The 17619-nt window shown below is 41.2% G+C and overlaps 2 protein-coding genes across 5 annotated transcripts; one reads left to right on the top strand and one right to left on the bottom strand.

The window, feature by feature from the left end:
• Window positions 1-210: 210 nt before the first annotated feature.
• coa1 (cytochrome C oxidase assembly factor 1) lies at window positions 211-2921 on the bottom strand. Of its 4 annotated transcripts, none has more exons than XM_076294457.1 (5): window positions 2872-2921; window positions 1802-1965; window positions 1418-1569; window positions 803-879; window positions 211-694 (listed from the first exon to the last, which is right to left on the bottom strand). In XM_076294457.1, the coding sequence occupies exons 2-5, from the start codon at window positions 1893-1895 to the stop codon at window positions 541-543; spliced, it is 477 nt and encodes a 158-aa protein (XP_076150572.1). In that variant the 5' UTR covers window positions 1896-1965; window positions 2872-2921; the 3' UTR covers window positions 211-540. The 4 variants fall into 4 exon arrangements, with proteins under 4 accessions (XP_076150572.1, XP_076150571.1, XP_076150569.1 ...); XM_076294456.1 differs by having other exon boundaries at window positions 2869-2904; XM_076294454.1 differs by lacking the exon at window positions 2872-2921 and adding an exon at window positions 2305-2502.
• Window positions 2577-17220, top strand: blvra (biliverdin reductase A). The gene is made up of 7 exons (XM_076294452.1): window positions 2577-2697; window positions 5390-5513; window positions 6584-6703; window positions 8729-8826; window positions 9139-9246; window positions 14370-14538; window positions 14972-17220. Exons 2-7 carry the CDS (start codon window positions 5395-5397, stop codon window positions 15231-15233), a joined length of 876 nt encoding a protein of 291 aa, XP_076150567.1. The 5' UTR covers window positions 2577-2697; window positions 5390-5394; the 3' UTR covers window positions 15234-17220.
• The last annotated feature ends 399 nt before the right edge of the window (window positions 17221-17619 follow it).

Below are 17619 nucleotides of genomic sequence, written 5' to 3'. Positions count from 1 at the left end.
GTAGTGTATATGTGTCAGTTAAATAAATAACATTTCTAACTATATGGAGAGCATAAATTGAAATCACTTTCCACCAATAACAGTTTAGCTATTCTAAATATTTCATACTGTTACGTTACATAACATAAATATAAAGTTACATAATTATAATATGCTTGTCATGATGGTAAAAATATGTAATTTATTTATTTATGTAATGTAATTTGTGAATTTCTTTCTCCATCTAAACTCCGACATCCAAATCCAAACCTTTCTTAATTAAGGTAAGATTAGAAAACAGAAAGTTGTATCTTTCACAAAGACTTTTTAATCATGAACATCGCCTCAGCTGAAGGATGCCTGCATCATCTTTTTCACTCAGGCGTCTTTTTTTAATTTTCAGCCAAGTCCTTAGAGTTCTGTACATATAAACAGCCTTTTCATTGGCTGACATGCCATCTCACTGTAAGCTTTGAACCTGGTTCCATATGGAACCATTGGAGGACTCAGAGACATGCCAGTATACAATACACTGCACAGTTTTGTACAGCTACACAGGAGTCACGGATTGACACGGAAGAAGTGTAGATTTGTTGAAAGCTGGTTCTGTCTCTGCTGTTGCCACCGGCTCTTTTCACTTTTCTCTGGTTCAGGTGTGAAAACCTGGATACGCTCACCTTCCCTGAGCTGCAGCACGACCTCCTCAAGATGCCACCTGGTGGAAAAAAGACATAGTCCTTGGAAAGATCACCCTAGCTGATTATGATGCACATGATGATTGATTGGGGGCGGGGGGGGGGTGCAAGAGACAACACACTCTAACCTGTTCTTGAAAGGGTCTCTGACAGATGTGGCAAAGAGATAGCCACCAGTTTTGGATCCAGTCACAGGAATTTTGATCTGAAACAGCAAACAGTGTGTGTCATTACTACAGATAGGATGTCATTATTACAAATGACTTATACCCATAACATGTATCACTTTTAGAAGTACACTGTGCTAATCAATTAAGTATTAACCACATTGGAATAGAGACAAAACATGTCAATGAGTAAAAAAGTCTGAAGGGTTTTTCCACTGTTTTTTCCATCTTATCATCAGAAAGCCCAGCCAACCTTCCTCTCCTCAGGGTTACTGTATGTGTTTCCAAAAATGTTGCAGAACACAGTGTTAAATGACAGAGATCATTTAAAGCACTCACTCACTTTTCCTTCCCTGTAGTTAAATCTGACTCTCACTGCTTTGTCTGCCAAAGTTTAAGTGAGAATGACAGCCAGAATACACAGTTCAGTCCACCACCCAGAGCATGATTGAAGTGGTGACCCTACACACACAATTAAAAGCCATTGTCCAGTGTCCACATAAGAAACTACATTCATACCATGGTGGCTGCTTGAGTGATGCCTTAAGGACCCATTCTAGTCAGGCAGTTCCGTACCTGTGCTCTGGTGTGGTCCATGCGGTTGTATCTGTCAGATAGGTGCAGGTTGTGGACCTTGAGTGGAGGGGCACCCAGACCAGCCATGGCTGTTGAGTGGCCATTGAGTTGTTCCAGGGCTAAGCGATAATACTCCGCCTGGGCAAAATTCTCTACATGCATAGACATCAACAACAATCTATTTAGTGTTAAAGTGAACACAGAGTTGCACTTCTGTGATGTGGTAGCCAAAACAAACTGTCCATGACACAATCCATGAAGCTCCCAAATAATTCCCTTCATAATATGTACAAATATACCCCCTGTACAAATTAGGGTATAAAATATTTCCTGCTTGTTTTTCCTTTGTTTTCTATTTGAATTTATTTCATTGTAAACACTTACTCTGCATTAAATAGTACATCATTCCACAACCTCCTCCCGTCAGCATGGTCATGAATATGGCCATCTGGTGGAGAAGATTCACCGATCTTCGCATCTTGACAGTGTGTGCAGGGTCAACGCAAGTTCACCAAGTTGTGTCAACCAAGGACATTTGATCAAAAGCTCTGCAAGGCATTATGCAGTAGGTTGCGTTAAATGTCAGGATTATCAAAACGAAAGTTTAGCTATACAACCAGTCTACAATGAATCTCTCAGAAATAGCTATCAATGACAGTAACGTTAGAAGTCGAAGACACTCGAAACGATATAAGTTGATATAGAACCGCAGAATGATAATGATAAAAAACACACTGCGCTTAACTTTCTTGACAAGTAGCAAATTTAGCAAGCTAACGTTAGCTGTAAATACCCCAGACGTTACATCAAATTAACATTGACTTTAGGCGAATCGTTTTGGTAAATCTTAACATCATCATTCGCATAACAGCAGCTGCAATACAGACCTACTGACCTACTATTCACGATTACATAGCTGCTTCACTCAGGACTAGTGCATGGGCGCAGCCATCTTGGTTCTTCGAAATGAATGAAGCAGACTTTATCGCCAGGTTTTTAAGAATAATTAAATGGGAATAAAATAAAACACCTATAAATCATGAAATAGTTAAAAAATTGTGAGTAAAAAAACGACTGTTGTAGTATAACCAGACATGGTCTTCAGTCGAAAATGTACACGTGACCAGTTCAACAAAGTTACGTCACTCTCATTGAATTTCACTACGCATGGAGCCATGTGAGAGTTATGAAAGTTGCAACCAGATTATTCAACTACCGCACTGTCTGGGAGACAGATGAATATACGTACAGAGCCTTACTTCAAGTGATCTCATTATAAGGTACGTGAGGCGATAAACATGTACAAAGCAACGTTAAACGGGTTAAAATCGTTTTCGGATGTTAATTACGCCTTCTGTGGTAATTTTGGCTGTGTTGCAGTAGAATAGCTAAGTAGAATAGCTAAGGAAGGCTACTCCAAGGGTAACTAAAACAGAAATAATTTGACATACTACCGGTATCATGTCGTTATTCACTAACGCCACGTCGCCACAACATACCCAGTGTCAATGAAAATCGTCCTAAACGAAAACAGGGTGCAGCTTTAACGCGGCAAGCAGAAATAAGGTAAACTAACGTTACTTCACTGCTGCTGCTATCCGTACCTGGACCACTTTTCAAATAAATAAAAAAAATATCTGATGCCATCCATCTTAGTTCTGACTTGCCATCATAACAGTCAGTATTAGCTACATTGTTTTAAAAGCTCTTCCTGAGTTAATAACCAAGACATTGAGGGTTGAACAAATTACAACCATAACTATAATCATGTGAACATAAATCTGTGCATTGGTAGGAAAAAAGTCCAGATATTGTGATCAATGTAGCAATTATTCAAAAACTTGGTTGTGCGCAACATCTGCGTGCTTTCTGGGTATGTGCCTTTGTGTGGCACCATGTTCTGTGTTGTAGCCTAATGCATTCAGAGCAGCCTAGGGGGGAAGGGGGCATGATGATGCCAATTGAGCAGGAATGGCAATACCTAATTATATTCAATATATTGGTATATTAAAGTATATTACACGACCTTGCTGACCAGTCTCCTGTGTCTCTGAAGGTATTCCTTTAACATCATAAAATGTTGAACTGTGAGGTATAATTTATTAGTGATTGCCACTGGTAATTGTAAAAGAAGGTAGGCCATTATGTAAATAATAATAATAATAAAACATTAAAGGAACCATATGTAAGATTGTGGCCAAAACTGGTACTGCAATCACTTTCAAAATACTGAAGAGCGGTGTATCCCCTCCCCCTCCCCCTGACTCGAGGTTGCCAACCCTGATGGCGAAACACTACTGATTTCATGATTAGTAGATAGGTGGAGGGTGGCGCATCAGGCCAAAACACAACATGACATGACAAAACACAACATCAACAACAGCTGAGGGCTGCAACTTCACTTTTTAAATGACAATATCCTGGCTGGACTACTGTTGTCAGTGATATAAGTATTTGAAATGAACATGATTTCTTAATGTCTAGTGACATATCAGGGCCATTTTATGATTAATTGAAATATTTTTCTTACATACGGTTCCTTTAAACTTAAAGATGAATGATTTACAATAATAACCATACAGCTTGACAATTATTGTTACAAACAAATGCAAATTAGCTTTTGAATTTGATTGTTTCTGTCCACATTGTATATATATGTAGCCTATGTTTAGATGACTGTGAAATTGGACTAACTTCCCCATCACTGCTTTAACAGTGTGGCCCTCAGTTTATTTGCTTTGCTTGATAACATTAACTAGTGCTACTGTCATAACTGATAAGGGAAACGCCCCCATATTGGGACAGTTCCTGCTATGCATGAACTCAGGATTTTATAACTGTGAAACTGCTGCAGAGCCACCACACCCAACTTCCCTCTGGTTTCATTTCTCCAAACCTTGTTATGCCTTTCAAACATCTGATGGTTTGAGCCATTGAGGGAAGACAAAACAATAACTTGTGATGGTGTAACGTGAGCTTGTGTAATAACTCAGTTACTAACTTCCATCTAAACAGGTAAAATGAACTCTAATATTTCTTGTAGGCAAACAATAAACATTGCAACAGGAGGTGGGTCAACCAAGTATTTAAGAATAAATGTTAGATTATGTAAGACTGTAATTAAAATAAGCCAGGCTCCGTGTTAAACAGTCCATCATTGCCAAAATTATTGCAGCCTAGGCTACACATTTACTATTCACAATATTGAAAAGGGAGATAAAACTAATCAAGAGCATTTAAAGGGGAACTTGGCAACTATTTTAACATAATAAACCCGTTTAGAAATCATTTGGATGGTTAAATTACCTGTTCCGGTGAAACCAACCAACCTTGCAACATTGAGACTACCGTCCCGGAAAGAGAAGTGAGAAACAAGAAACTCGTTTTAAATCGTGTTTCTTACTTTGTAACATCCACATTGTTCTGCCGAACTTATGCTAACCGTTTCGCTAGCTTGTAAATAAATCCATGTACTTTATCGTTACCTTTTTCCACAGTTTGAAATAGCATAATGCACAATTTCTCCAGCAGAGGGGGAAATATAGCTAATCCTGCCAAGTTTCCCTTTAATTACTCAAGTAGACCATCAATGGGCCCATCCATGGTTAATTTAATTAATTTTATTTATTCATTCTCCGTGTTGATGCATGTTGACTAGCAGGTCATCCACCAGAGAGGCGTTTAAATAATAGCCTATCCTCTGGCCTGCCATCTATTTGCTAAGAAAAAAAACTGTCCTGCGGCGAAAGTTACTTGTGACCCCTGCTATAGGAACATGGTTGTTGTACCTAGATTGTACCTAGCTTTGGAAAAGGTGTCTGCTTAGTTAATAAATTACAGATAAGGAAGAGGCTGTGTGATACATTATATATGTGCAACATATAAAACAAAGTTCTCCTATAATCTGTGACTGTGGGGCTGTGCCCTGTAGGTGACACTTGTAACCTGTGACTGTGGTGCTGTGCCCTGTAGGTGACATGTTTGGCGTAGTGGTCGTGGGCATTGGGATTGCGGGCCGGGTGAGAATCCGTGACCTGCTGGCTCCACTGCCCTCCAGCGCGGCAGAGAAGATGAGCGTGAAGGGATTTGTCTCCAGGTAACTCCCGTGCTCACAGTGTCCTTAACCTCTTTGGTCTATACTCTGAACTCAAACATGGTCTTACATCTTACACACACAGCCCTTAAACCACTTCCCACACACACAGCCCTTAAACCACTTCCCACACACACAGCCCTTAGCCACTTCCCACATTGGCAATTCCAGGAAATATATGACATTCTGGCGTCAGCATTTCTGTTCATGCTTTTGACAGTCAAAGTCTACTGTGGTCTACAATAATCAGTAACGACGTACTAACCATGTACTGAAGAGATGATGAAACCAAGCATGTTGCCCTAAAATAGACCTTATTTGGGCCAGATGCCAGATATTCAGCTGGTGCACTGAAGCGGTCATTTACTGCCCAGGTTTCTAAGACACAAAAAGAGGGACAAAGCGAATGCCTTATGACATCTGTCTGAAACCACTGCCTGCGTTCACTCGTCTGCTGCTTAGGTTTTGAAAGACTGAACACAGCACCTGCCACTGTGCATAGTGTCCAATGTTGTGTAATTGTGTAATATTGTAGTGCTGATGTTGTCTACTTGATCAGTTTTCAAAGACCAAACTAAGCAGCTGACTGTTGGTTTAGTGTTGTGTCGTGTAAGGCCAGGATGTTTACACCAAGACAGTCAAGACAGTCTTTCTGGCAAGTGTGTAACTGATCTGTCTTTTGTCAACTTTAGATTTTGCATCACTTGACAACATGGTCTGACTCATTTCTCCATGTTTATCAGCTAGCTAGTTGGCAAATAAATAAACCTATTGACTTATCTCTATTATTTGTAAGTCGTTTTGGAGAAAAGCATCGGCTAAATTAATTGAATGAAATGTTTAGTGTAACATTAACTCCATGTTCTATTTGGATGAACCAACCCAGTCCCCTACTCCTATCTGTCTATAGATAATTCTATCTGTCTGTTGGTAAATGGTGCCAAAGTCCTGAAGCTATACACTTCATGCTCAGTCTCCAGAGATTTAAAAACACAAGCCAACTAAGTGCGTAGCTGACTGTGTTTTTAGCCTCCTTTCGCAGCTCTGATGTTGTCCACTGTGCCCATGTGTAGGAGAACTCTGGGGGAGGAACAGGGCGTGAAGCAGATCTCACTGGAGGAGGCAGTGGAAAGAGAGGACATCCAGGTGGCCATGGTGTGCACAGAGAACACGTCCCACGAGGATCACATCAGGCACGGGCTCTTTCTCTTACACACTCTCTCTGTCTCTCTGTGTCTGTCTCTGTCTCTTACACTCTCTCTCTCTCTCTCTCTCTCTCTCACACTCACTCACACACAAAAACATACACACACACACACACACAGTGGTGTGGGCCCTCTCTCCTTCTATTATGAACTGACAGTTTACCCATACTTTCATGTCTAATTCGCCTCTTCCTTATCTAAGGCAGTTTTTAAAGCTGTATTCTAAAACTGGCAAATACAGAAGAAGGGATCAGGGAGATCATGGGGATGTGATCTCTGTTTGAGGCGTTACCAGCCAGCCCTAACACACTGGCCAGTCTCTCCTCGGCCCTGATATGGAGCTGATGGAGGGGAGAGCTTTAGACAAAAGGCCCAGTGTTCACAGGCTCAGCTGCGGAGGGCTCCCCTTCGGCTCCTGTTCCACTTGATCACTTAAATACCAGCCCTGTGGTTCAGGAACTGCAGATCACTTCCAAGCACACAGTGTACCGAGACGTAGCTAACACTTTCTTTGGCTCTCTGATTTTTTTGTTCTCATTATTATTGAGCAGTATACCTTGTATATATATTTCAAAGATGTGGGAGTAGGTTTAGTATTGGGATTGAGTTAGGTGCTGGATTTATGTCCCATCATTGCTGCTGGCACATAGTATTGTTTGACTCTTAGATGTGTTAAGATCCATTTGACTCTGGATCACAGATGACCTTTAACATAGGTAATGGGAGAGGCCTGGTTTTAGTGTTGGATGACGGTGACAGTGTTTGTATGGGATATGGGTTTCCCATGGTAGTGATGCAACTGCAAGGTCTCTTATACAACCATGAATGTCAACAAAAAACATGTTCTATAATAGCAGAACAATTTTAGCCACCCTAAGGCTTTTGTTACAGTTTAAAGGTTGTATCAGCGATTGTAGGCCCAAAAAAGGCCCAAACATAAATTATCACATTCATCTAATCTTTCCTAACGATCTGCTAGCTGCCCTAAGCAGGCCATCAAAAAACGCGTCTCTGTAGGCAGCCTAGGCTCTGAGATCTCCACACAAAAACAATTGCTACCAACAAGTGTTGCCAACCACTCAAAGGCAAAATAAAGTGTTCCAACCAATAACCGACGAGATGCACGTTCATGAGATTTTCAATTGCACGGGAGGGAGGGGGAGGGGGAGGGAGTAGCGAGATAGCTCTCTGTTTTGTTTGAACGTCAACAGACGTGACGTTATCCCGCCATCGCTGATACAACCTTTAACTATTGGTATGTTATTGTACCATGTAATAGGAAGGTAACAACAAAGTTACAACAGGGTATTATTCAAATGGAGTATCAAAATTAAAAAAAATAAATAATAATTTTAGAAATATTATTAATGTCATTATAATCATAATATAAAATTATCTGATTATCTGATTATCTGTTAACACTATAATGGCCATCAAAGTATGTATGTCAGGCTTTCAATTAATAGTTAAAGGAGAAATCCGCCGAGTTTTCATATAGATCTCTGTTTCTCGAAGTCACTTTGAGTGCTGTCGGTACAAGTACAAAAAAAAACGAAAACATTAGGTTTTAGTTAGCTCAAGTTGCTACAGCCAGCAGCTAACGCAACCTGGCAACTACAGTGCTACACTCTGGGGGCATGCCCCTGAGCTCCCATTAACATGCCCACAGAGTGTAGCGCTGTAACTGCCTGGCTGCATTAGCTGCTGGCTGTAGCAACTCGAGCTAGGTAAAATCGATTATTTTAGGTTTTTTTTTGTACTGACAGCACTCGGTGACCGCGAGAAGCGGAGATCTGTATGTCGCCGGATTTCTCCTTTAAATCATAGTATATGATATTGTGAGGTATCATTTCTCAGTGAGTGGGACTCCTCAAAGTGTATGTGAGTATGAAGGCCAATTCGCAACAAGACCACTGAAGTAGATGGTGTCAATTGTGAGAGAGTGTGTCAGTGTCATGACTCGCTCCCTGTCTGGTTTGTGATGGTGTGTGTTGTACTGTGTTGTGGGTGCAGGAGGTTTCTGGAGGCAGGGAAGCACGTGTCTGTGGAGTACCCCATGACCATTAACTACAAAGCCGCAGCTGAACTCCATGACCTCGCCCAGCAGAAAGGTCAGTCAGCCAGGAGTCACTATAGGAACAGCTCTGTGTGTGTGTGTGTGTGTGTGTGTGTGCAAATTAAAAATACACTCAGGACTAGTTTCCCATACATGAATTAAGCGTATCCCTAGACTAAATGAAAACTTAAGGGTTATAAAAAATTTCCATGAAAAAAAGCATTAGTTGTTGTTCTAGGCTCCATGTACAGGAATCTGGCTGTCAGTCTTAACAGTATACGTTGTCACTGCTTTCTTTTGTATGTGTGTGTGTATCTGTGTGTGTGTCTGTGTGTGTGTGTGTGTGTGTGTCTGCTGCACCTGTCAGGTTTGATCCTGCACGAGGAGCATATTGAGCTGTTCACTCCGGACTTTAAGCAGCTGAAGAAGGATGTGGCTGGGAAGACACTGGAGGAGGGTTTTCTACACTTCACAGGTACACCAAAATGAAGGGCACTGGCCTGCTGAAAAAAGTGCTCTGAAATAAATAATAATTCAAACAAAACCAAGTGTGACAGAAAATGATGCCGTGAATCAACAAACATCCAAACAATAGCCAAGATCCAAGGATGCGTATTGTTTTAAAACCGTAGTTCAACTCAAAATCATCAAAGCAACGTTGATGTCTGCACATATGACTCTATACCAGTGCTCGAATTACGTGGGAGCCAGAGGGAGCCGAGCTCCCTTAGAGTGAGGACGGGCTCCCATGAAAACAACATAGTCAAAAATCTGAGGGGGTCTCTCATATCTGAAGGTGCCTGGCATTGTAATTTAATCTTAAACAACGCTCATTATCCATCCCTGTGCGATCTCTTAGGCTACCAGGGAGGCCTATTTGGGGGCGCTAAAGCCACCCTAAGATGATCAAAAGTATCTCATGATCGCGTCACGCAATACAGGGTAAACCATAAGAATAAACAGCAGACCTTACCGGACACGACAATATGAAGCATTCTTCTGTACAGTAAGCCGTTCCCGAGTTTTCCAATTGCAGCAAATTTCTACAACTTTGAGCTGAAATTCTAATGTTATAGCCCAAAATAAGGAACTAGGTTTCCATATCAAAGAATCAAAAGTTGATCATGACATGCACAGATCAACTGAGCTTTGGATAGATATTTCTACCATCATGCTTCAGGTGACATGAATGTAACAATCACATCATACTTTCACAGATATGTTTAGCCTATACTGTCTTGAAAACGTATATATAGCATAATAGATTACCCTTACAATGACCAAAGAGCTTAATAGTAAAATTACACTGAAAATAGCCTAGGCCTCAAAGAACTAATATATGACTTATCTGGTTAAAAAGGGTCATAACTTAGTCTAGAGTGCAATTGTTTAGGTTTGAATATTGTTTGATGATTGTTTGATTATTGAATGATCACATAACTTAACAGTAGTTTGTAGTAGCTATAGTTAAGCACTACCCTAGTTCAACTTAAAAAGAGCACTGATCAAATGCTACAGGAGAGGAAGGGCGGAGAGAAAAGGCAGTGTGTAATTTCTCAATCTGTACATCTGTATTCTCCAACTTTCACATTCAGTCAGCTATGGCTCAAGAGAGGATTATTGTGCAAGTCTAGTCAGTGTTCTCTTAGTCAGGTTTCACTTCACTTATGAGTAACCCCTTACAAAATATAACTATAAAAATCTGTTTTGTATTGTATATTATTAATACATGCATGATCACATCATATACTTTCCCAGATATGGGTAGCCTATACTGTCTTGAAAACTATATAGCCTAGTATAACAGATGGCCCTTACAATGAGCTTACTGTAATAATAAAATTAGGCCTACACTGAAAATAGCCTAGGCCTCAAAGGGTACCTACTGTACAATTCATTGAAGCCCTTTTAAGGTATGATGAAATTTTACCTACAACCCTGGGGGCTAAGCCCCCCCTGTCTTTCAATCATAGTGACGTCCCTGTCTCTTACATTAAAGACGTTAAATTAAAATATAGGCTACTACAGGACATAGACCCACCCTACGCTCTTGAACAAAGCATGACTGCACTTCACCACCACACCACTAGACTATAAGCGCTTTCAGATATAACCTCCGGAGTATATGCGGAGGTTTGTCAAACGGAGGTCCTACCCTTCGGATGATTCAGATATACATGGCTCCAACAATCCGGGTACTTTCCGTTTTTTTGACACATCCGGGCATTTTTAGGGGAAACTACCCGGAAATATTTGAATGGGGGTCTATGAGAATTTCAATGCATTACATTTTTGAACCTTACCCAAGTGTTATATATAGCTATTTATACCGATCTAATGCTATGGCCAGCCAGCAGACGAGTTATACAAACTCTCTTCCAAGTCCTGACCGGTGTCGCTATTTTATAGCGCATTTAACATGCAGAGTGCAACCACGATAGTGTAGCATTTAATATGAGAACGGCTTTGTTTATCATTACCATGGTAACTACAATAGCACTAGTGCTTGCTAGGTGTTGCAGGCTAACTCGGAGCTGAACTATGACATGTAATTGCAGCTCCTAGTTCGCAAAGTTTCATTCATCCCTTCATTATTAGATTAGACATATTTAACATCGGACATCAACTGACTTTAGCTAGCATGACTGACTGACTTTAGCTAACAAAGTGTTTGCTGCAGACGTAAACAAATTTAGACGTCGGGTCCCACAGCCTCCCATCGGGATTCTCTCTCCTGATTGCCTGGAGCCACAAACCCCTTCTTTTCCCTTCCCTTTCTTTTTGTGACAACATACTAAACCGCAAATCCTTATTTTTTTTGTTGTTGTTGCAAAATACACAGCAGCTTTTAGGCATGGTGCCTGCTCATTGAAGTAGCCTACTGTTCTGTCAAAAGTAATAGCAAAGTGCCTACTTCCTTCACCTAAAAAAGGGCATGGACGTTCTGGGATCATTAGCATATCGCTGGTGACGAGACGTTGGAGCCATGCTAACCTGCGGACCTTATACTGACCTTATACGGACCTATGTGTGAACGACATACACGCACATTACAGAATATCCGTGTGGTTGTCAAGTGAGGGGTGGGAGCTTGTAGAGTTCACAAGAGGCGAGATATGACGCAGAATATATGCGGCCGCTGTCACAGCTGCTGTTTGTTTACAAAGTGTATGCATTATGTAGGCTAAAGAAGACAAATCTATTGTGCATATGGCTAATACTTGAACTAGTCACGTAAGTGCGCACTTGAAATTGACCTACATGTGTGATTCGAATAAACACATTTATCTGTTTTCAACGTTATGTAGCAGAATTACTTGGCTATGGAACCCCAAATCTGGTTTGCGTTGGAGACTTTCTTTTACTGTCTATGGTTGGAGAGCATGCACGAACTTTAACTTTATGGTAGCCTACCAGCCAATTCAGTAGGCTAACTCAAGACTTCAAGGCCATCATATACAACGTTTTTAAGCAACAAACAAAATACTAACATAACAGTGAAGTGGTTCGTTTTTTCATGGTTTATTTTTCCAAAAGCATCCTCTCCCCATGTGTCTATTGCATTTACGTAAGGAGCTTGGAACAAAGTTGAGTTTTCTTCGTTTTCATTTTCTCTAGGCATATTTATGCTCAACAAATATCATCGAGCTCAGCGGTGGTCATAGATATATACACTAGATGTCGCCTTGACTACTGCTGTTCATTGGAACGAATGCGTCAATCGAGACGCCATCTTGCTTCAGTGATCCACTCCTCTATAATGCATTAGCGTCAATCTGGGCAAAGATCTAGCGAAAATAAAATCACCATAAATCGTCAAAATCTCAAGCAATTATCTAGTTTTTTGGGTTGTTCCAACTGACAGGCATGTATTTATGGTTGAGTCTAGAGAAAACTAAGCTTAAGACGATAATAAAGATACATTTTACCCGTCTAGCCCCATAGACTCCCATTCATTCTGCACTAGCTAGCGGCGGCCCCTAGAGGAACAATGAGTAAACTGCAACCAGGTTCGATACAATGAAAGTAAACAGGCTCTTCGTAGACAGGCTCTGGTTGAGGCCACATACCCCTCGTCTCATTTACTCATGTAAGTTGTAATCTCACCAGAAGTTGCTGTAGATCTGTAGAACATTTACCTCTGCTACTAAATAGGCTACGCCAGTCGTTACTTTTATAATCATGGGTCAGTGCCATGGGCAAACAAGATGTAGCTGAATTCATAAATGACAAAGCCATGGGAAAGGTGATTTTCTTACGTTTCAACAACAAAGAAGTCGATCTGCCATCATTGTGAGAAGTTCCCAAATTTGTCTCTAATCGCTAAAAAGGTTTTCTATCGCTGGGGATGGCCAAACGTCGCTAAATAGGTAACGCTGACAATACAGGAGAACTAGTTTAGCGCTTCAGATCCCTGTACCAAGATGGCGGCGGTGTTGACGCATGCTGAGAAGCAGAAGGCGACATCTAGTGTATATATCTATGAGCGGTGGTCATGAGAAAGCTATCAATGAACAGAAAACCGACCGTGTTGGCTAAGAATTTATTAAATACTCCTGTTATTGTCGTCAACGACGTCGCTATACTGCCTTTTTAGCGCCTTCTGCTTATGATGATTTGGCCTTTTGAATTTCATTTGGCCTTTCATTTGCCATTGAAGTCAGATTTAACCACATGGACGCACGAAAAAAACGTCACCGACACGCCCTCTGAAGGTGTGAATTTTAACCGCATGTTCTACGCTTTGTTCAGACACAGTACATTTACATAATGTCCGGAGGAAATACTAGGGGGGGAGTAGTAGAACAACCGGCTAAATTCGGACTTCCATATGACCGGTTATGTCGCATACGGCCCCACCGTTTAACATCCGCAGAACCTCCAGTCTTACACGTATGTCTGAAAGCACTTTATATGAGCAAACCGCATACGATCGATTTGACAGCACTCGCAAGTCCGAAGAAGTCACCCTGCTTTGATGCGAGTGTTTTGTCTATTTACATAGGCGTCCATTGGGCTAGCCTACATGGTTTGATACGTGCTGAAAAAGTCCTGTTTGCTGTTGAACTTGCGCTTCACCTCTTCTATGTTTATTGACAAACCCATAAATTATGACCCATAATACAGCCTACTTGAATGATTGTGTGAATTGATCTGTAGCTATCCTCTGCCTATGGTTCTAGATAGCCTATCTGAGACGGTGGTATGGTTCAAATGAGTTGCGTTGTGAAATTGAGAATGACACTCCGTCTCCGACTAAATCATTCAGTCTATTTCTTTGTATTGTGAAATTGAAATGAAATATGGACTATTGCAATCAATAGTATGTTGAAATTAATTAAAAGGAATCAATTTCTGTGAAAAATCTGTTTGCGTGTGTCAAGTTATAGCCTAGGCCTACCACCTGCATACTGCGCAAAAGCACCACTCACGCCTAGTCTATTTAATTGTATCGCCTTGGGATGTGCCAACTTTTTATGAGATAGAGAGACCCCCTTAAAGACAAAAAGATAATTCGAGCCCTGCTCTATACACTGGATGAACACATGCCTTGCTGATGCGCTCTCTTCCCTCTGTGGTCTCCGTCGTCTCCTGTAGGGGGTCCTCTGAAGGCCGACTTTGGCTTCCCTGCCTTCAGCGGCATCTCCCGCCTCACCTGGCTGGTGGACCTGTTTGGCGAGCTGAGCGTCAGCTCCGCCACCATGGTGGAGGACAAGGAGAAGAACTACATGAAGATGACCGCGCAGCTACAGACCCAGGAGCAAAAGTAGGTCGAGGTACACGATGAACGAGGGACCTTAGAAGCGCATAGGCTTAGAAATGGAGGCTTAGCCAGAAGTACAAATAAATGCATAGTGCAGATATCAGTGTTCTCCTAGGAATTGATTTTGCACATGCCCATTAGTGCATTTAGTGACATAATTGTGCTGTACATTGTTAATATTAGCAGAACGTCTCATTGAATGAAGTGGAAGCAAGAAATAGATCGAGATTGTGGTGAGACTGTAGATAATCCCATGTGGTGAGACTGTAGATAATCCCATTGGATAAATCAATTACTGAACCGACTTACTTAAAGGGCTTATTATATAGACATTATCATTCATTCATGAATCGTTTAATTATTGAAACCATTCACTCACTCACTCACTCACTCACTCATCCATTCTCATGCTGTGTAATGGTTGTCCCTGGCACAGGTCCATCACCTGGGTCGAGGAGCGTGGGCCGAACCTCCCGCGGGCCAAGAGCATCAACTTCCGCTTCGACTCGTGTTCCATGACAGAGCTCCCGAGCGCCCCCAGGGAGCCTGTGGGCCTCTTCATGCAGGACATGGTGCTCTTCGGCCAGAAGCTCTCTGGCCAGCTGCCCCCTGACCAGCTCCAGGCCGAGCAGAAGCGGGTCCTCCACTGCCTACAGCTGGCAGACACCATCCAGAGGCTCAGCCAGGCCAGGGCCTGAGGGAGACGCCCCTCACAGGGGTGCAGGGCGAGACCACACCACACTGGGCTGGGGAGAGCCAACCAACCTCGCCTGCATGTTGGCTAAACAAACGCCTCATCCCCACTCCTGTGCATTGTGGGAAAGAGGAAGAATCATTCTCTCCATGTAACTTGTGCAGGGGGGAAAAGAGGGAAAACCAACATAAGGATTTAATCAATGTTATGCTAACATACTCTTTCATGACCTTAAAAGTTAGACTAACCATGAGACTATAATTCCTAACATCATACTAACAAGTACATTTGTTGAAAGTGTCATGCTTTAATATTTAATATTCAATATGTGACTGGTGGATGATTTTTTTTAATTGTATTTATTTTGTAACAAAACACAAAATGAGACATTTCTGTGTGAATACGATGAATACGTCTATATCATTATAAATCAAGATGTTCAAGTTGTTTGAAGATGCCACCATGTTAATGCAGGTGCCACCCACTCTCTTTAGCAGTTTGATGTTTAACTAGAGAAGCTTCAGGTCAGACATCCTAAACACACAATACATGGAGATATGGATGCCCATGGGCTCTAAACACAATGTGCAGTGTAGACCATTTTGTCATAATTTATCTCATTTACTTGTTTTAAACGTTGCTTTTTTCTGTTACAGGTCAAGTGTTTGTTTTTGTTTTTTTAAGGGGGTGGACGTTACTCAAGGCCCCTATTCACAAAGATTCTTATGATAGAAGTAGCTCCTGACAGGAAGATTTAAGAGATTCTCCAAAAAATCATGGGCGTGTCAGACTTAATTTAAGGACTTTTTTTTTTAAATCAGCAAATTACTCCTTACAGTCCTTAGCTGTCCTTTCAGTGCTTGTGCTAAAACAACTCTATTACTTGCAGACAGGCCAGAGGGGGCTATACTATGAAACTAAAGCCTGAGATGTGTTCAAATTCAGCAAGCAGATGCAACAGTTCATGTCAATTGCCTTGTACTGTAGCTTGCCATTTTGTTTACAGTTTAAAGTGAACTGCCCATATGCCACGCACTTCCTTTTCAGCCAGCACAAACATTTCCCATTGACCATCACCTGTATTGTTTTAGCTTACATGTTTACATGGACCCGGTTGGGTGTTAAACCTAGTGAATGAGCATGTTAAAATGGGATTGAAGTTGAATAAAGAGTTGCACTGTTGGTCATAAACAAGATGTTTAGTGTTGAACTGAACACGAAAGGAGCAAAATATAACAGAAGATGCTGTTGCTGACGCTCTACCGGAAATAAATGTGCTGGCTGAAACAGCCTTTCATTGCATATAGTCCATTGACCATTTTTACACAACAACGTTCAGATGTAAAAGTTCAAAGAAAGTCCATCAGGAATGTTTGCCTTCAGGCATAAAGCTCAACATATTACTAACTAATCTCACTTCGTAGTATATCCATGAGGCTCTGAAAATGAGAAACAAATAGTGACCTCGACCAAGCCATTAATAAGTTCAGCCAATTAACTACAGTAGCATGGACTAAAGGGATGTAATTTGATTGGCTGTTGAGCTGAAATAGCAACCTTCTACAAAACTGAATTGCAGACTAATGAATCTGTGCCTTATCAGAAAGCTCTAAGCCTAGCATATAAGCTTGTCATCTTAGGTTTAACTTTTTGTTCTTCAGACTAGCTGTGTGAATTTCCACTGTGTAGTTCAGGAAGTGGTCAGCGGTCATCATTTCTGTGTCCTGGGACAGTACACACACGTTGACAGAACATTCAGCTCATGCTGCGAATCCTGTACTGTCCATACAGTGCTTAGCAGCTGTATGGGGCGCAGGTTTAAAGACACATCCATAATTCTTTTGAAACATTTAAAAACACTGCACAACTTTGAAAGGGAGTTATTTTGAGTTCTTTGAGTGAGTTATTGTTTACTAAGGATGTAACCTCATTGTGCACACAAATAGGTGTTCATTTTGTATCCATGTAAACAATAAATAGTGCCTGCATTACTTTGCTTCAGTTTCTTGGTGTTTAGTTAAGTACTATCTTACTGGTAAGGATCACCGATCTATAAATAGCATTCTTATACAGTCTGTCTATGGAAAGAAACATCTCTGGTGTTTTTTTTTTACAAAATGTGTTTTTCCACTGAAAACATAAGACACTGCAATGCACAACAGAAAGGCTAAAGGCTTGAGAAAAAGCCTGAGCATGGAAAGCTCCATGGAGCTGACCAGTAAGGAACACTTCACCCACTTGTATGCTAAAATCAAGATCAACATAAAGAATGTCTTTTGTGGGGTTGGAGGCACTCTATTAGACCGTGAAGAGACATCAAGAAATGAGTGAGAGAGGAGAGTGGGTTGTTTGGGAAAACACCTCAGGTTGAACTCCAACCTGAATCCCCG

The sequence above is a fragment of the Alosa pseudoharengus genome, unplaced genomic scaffold (genome assembly GCF_046254945.1).
Source record: "Alosa pseudoharengus isolate Yale_2024_CS ecotype anadromous, Long Island Sound unplaced genomic scaffold, YU_APseudo_1.1 YU_APseudo_1.1_scf_2, whole genome shotgun sequence".
NCBI classification, from domain to species: Eukaryota; Metazoa; Chordata; class Actinopteri; order Clupeiformes; family Clupeidae; genus Alosa; species Alosa pseudoharengus.
This window is presented reverse-complemented; position numbering and strand designations above follow the sequence as displayed.